The 541-nt window shown below is 41.6% G+C and overlaps 1 protein-coding gene across 1 annotated transcript in view; it reads left to right on the top strand.

Moving 5' to 3' along the window:
- Positions 1–541, top strand: part of LOC110026278 — a 13,596-nt gene that overhangs the window by 7,913 nt on the left and 5,142 nt on the right. The window contains exon 4 of the mRNA XM_020727161.1: positions 259–366. Coding sequence (XP_020582820.1) covers positions 259–366 — 108 coding nt within the window. The remainder of the gene's footprint in view (positions 1–258; positions 367–541) is intronic.

The raw sequence follows: 541 nt of genomic DNA, 5'->3' as shown, positions 1-541 counted from the left end.
GAAAGAATAGAGAACCTAACACCGCTTCCAGCTGATGTCCAAGAATCTAATCCGGCTCCAAAACCCTCTGAAACTCACTTAGATACGAAATCTATAGACACTGTTGATAGTGAGCTCACCCTGCCTGTGAAAGATGATTCTGATCTTCCTTGCACTCAACATCCTATTGCCCGATTTGTTTCATATGAGAGGTTATCTCCTCCTTATCATGCATTTGTAACTGCTATTGACAGCATAAAGATTCTGAATTCTATTCAGGAAGCTCTCTCACACCGGGAATGGAGAAAAGCTGTGAATGAAGAAGTTGCTGCACTAAAAAAGAGTGGAACGTGGATTGTGTCTAATTTGCCCAAGGATACGAAACCAGTAGGATGCAGGTGGTTATTTACCATCAAATGTAAGACAGACAGAAGCATAGATCAGTTAAAAGCCCGACTGGTTGCAAAAGGTTATACTCAGTCATACAAAATTGACTACCAAGAGACATTTGCCCCAGTAGCGAAACTGAACTCCATTAGAATCCTACTCTCCATTGCAGCAA

The sequence above is a fragment of the Phalaenopsis equestris genome, unplaced genomic scaffold (genome assembly GCF_001263595.1).
Source record: "Phalaenopsis equestris unplaced genomic scaffold, ASM126359v1 Scaffold000361, whole genome shotgun sequence".
Taxonomy (NCBI): Eukaryota; Viridiplantae; Streptophyta; class Magnoliopsida; order Asparagales; family Orchidaceae; genus Phalaenopsis; species Phalaenopsis equestris.
The sequence above is the reverse complement of the archived record's forward strand: the minus strand, read 5'-3'. Positions and strand labels throughout refer to the sequence as shown.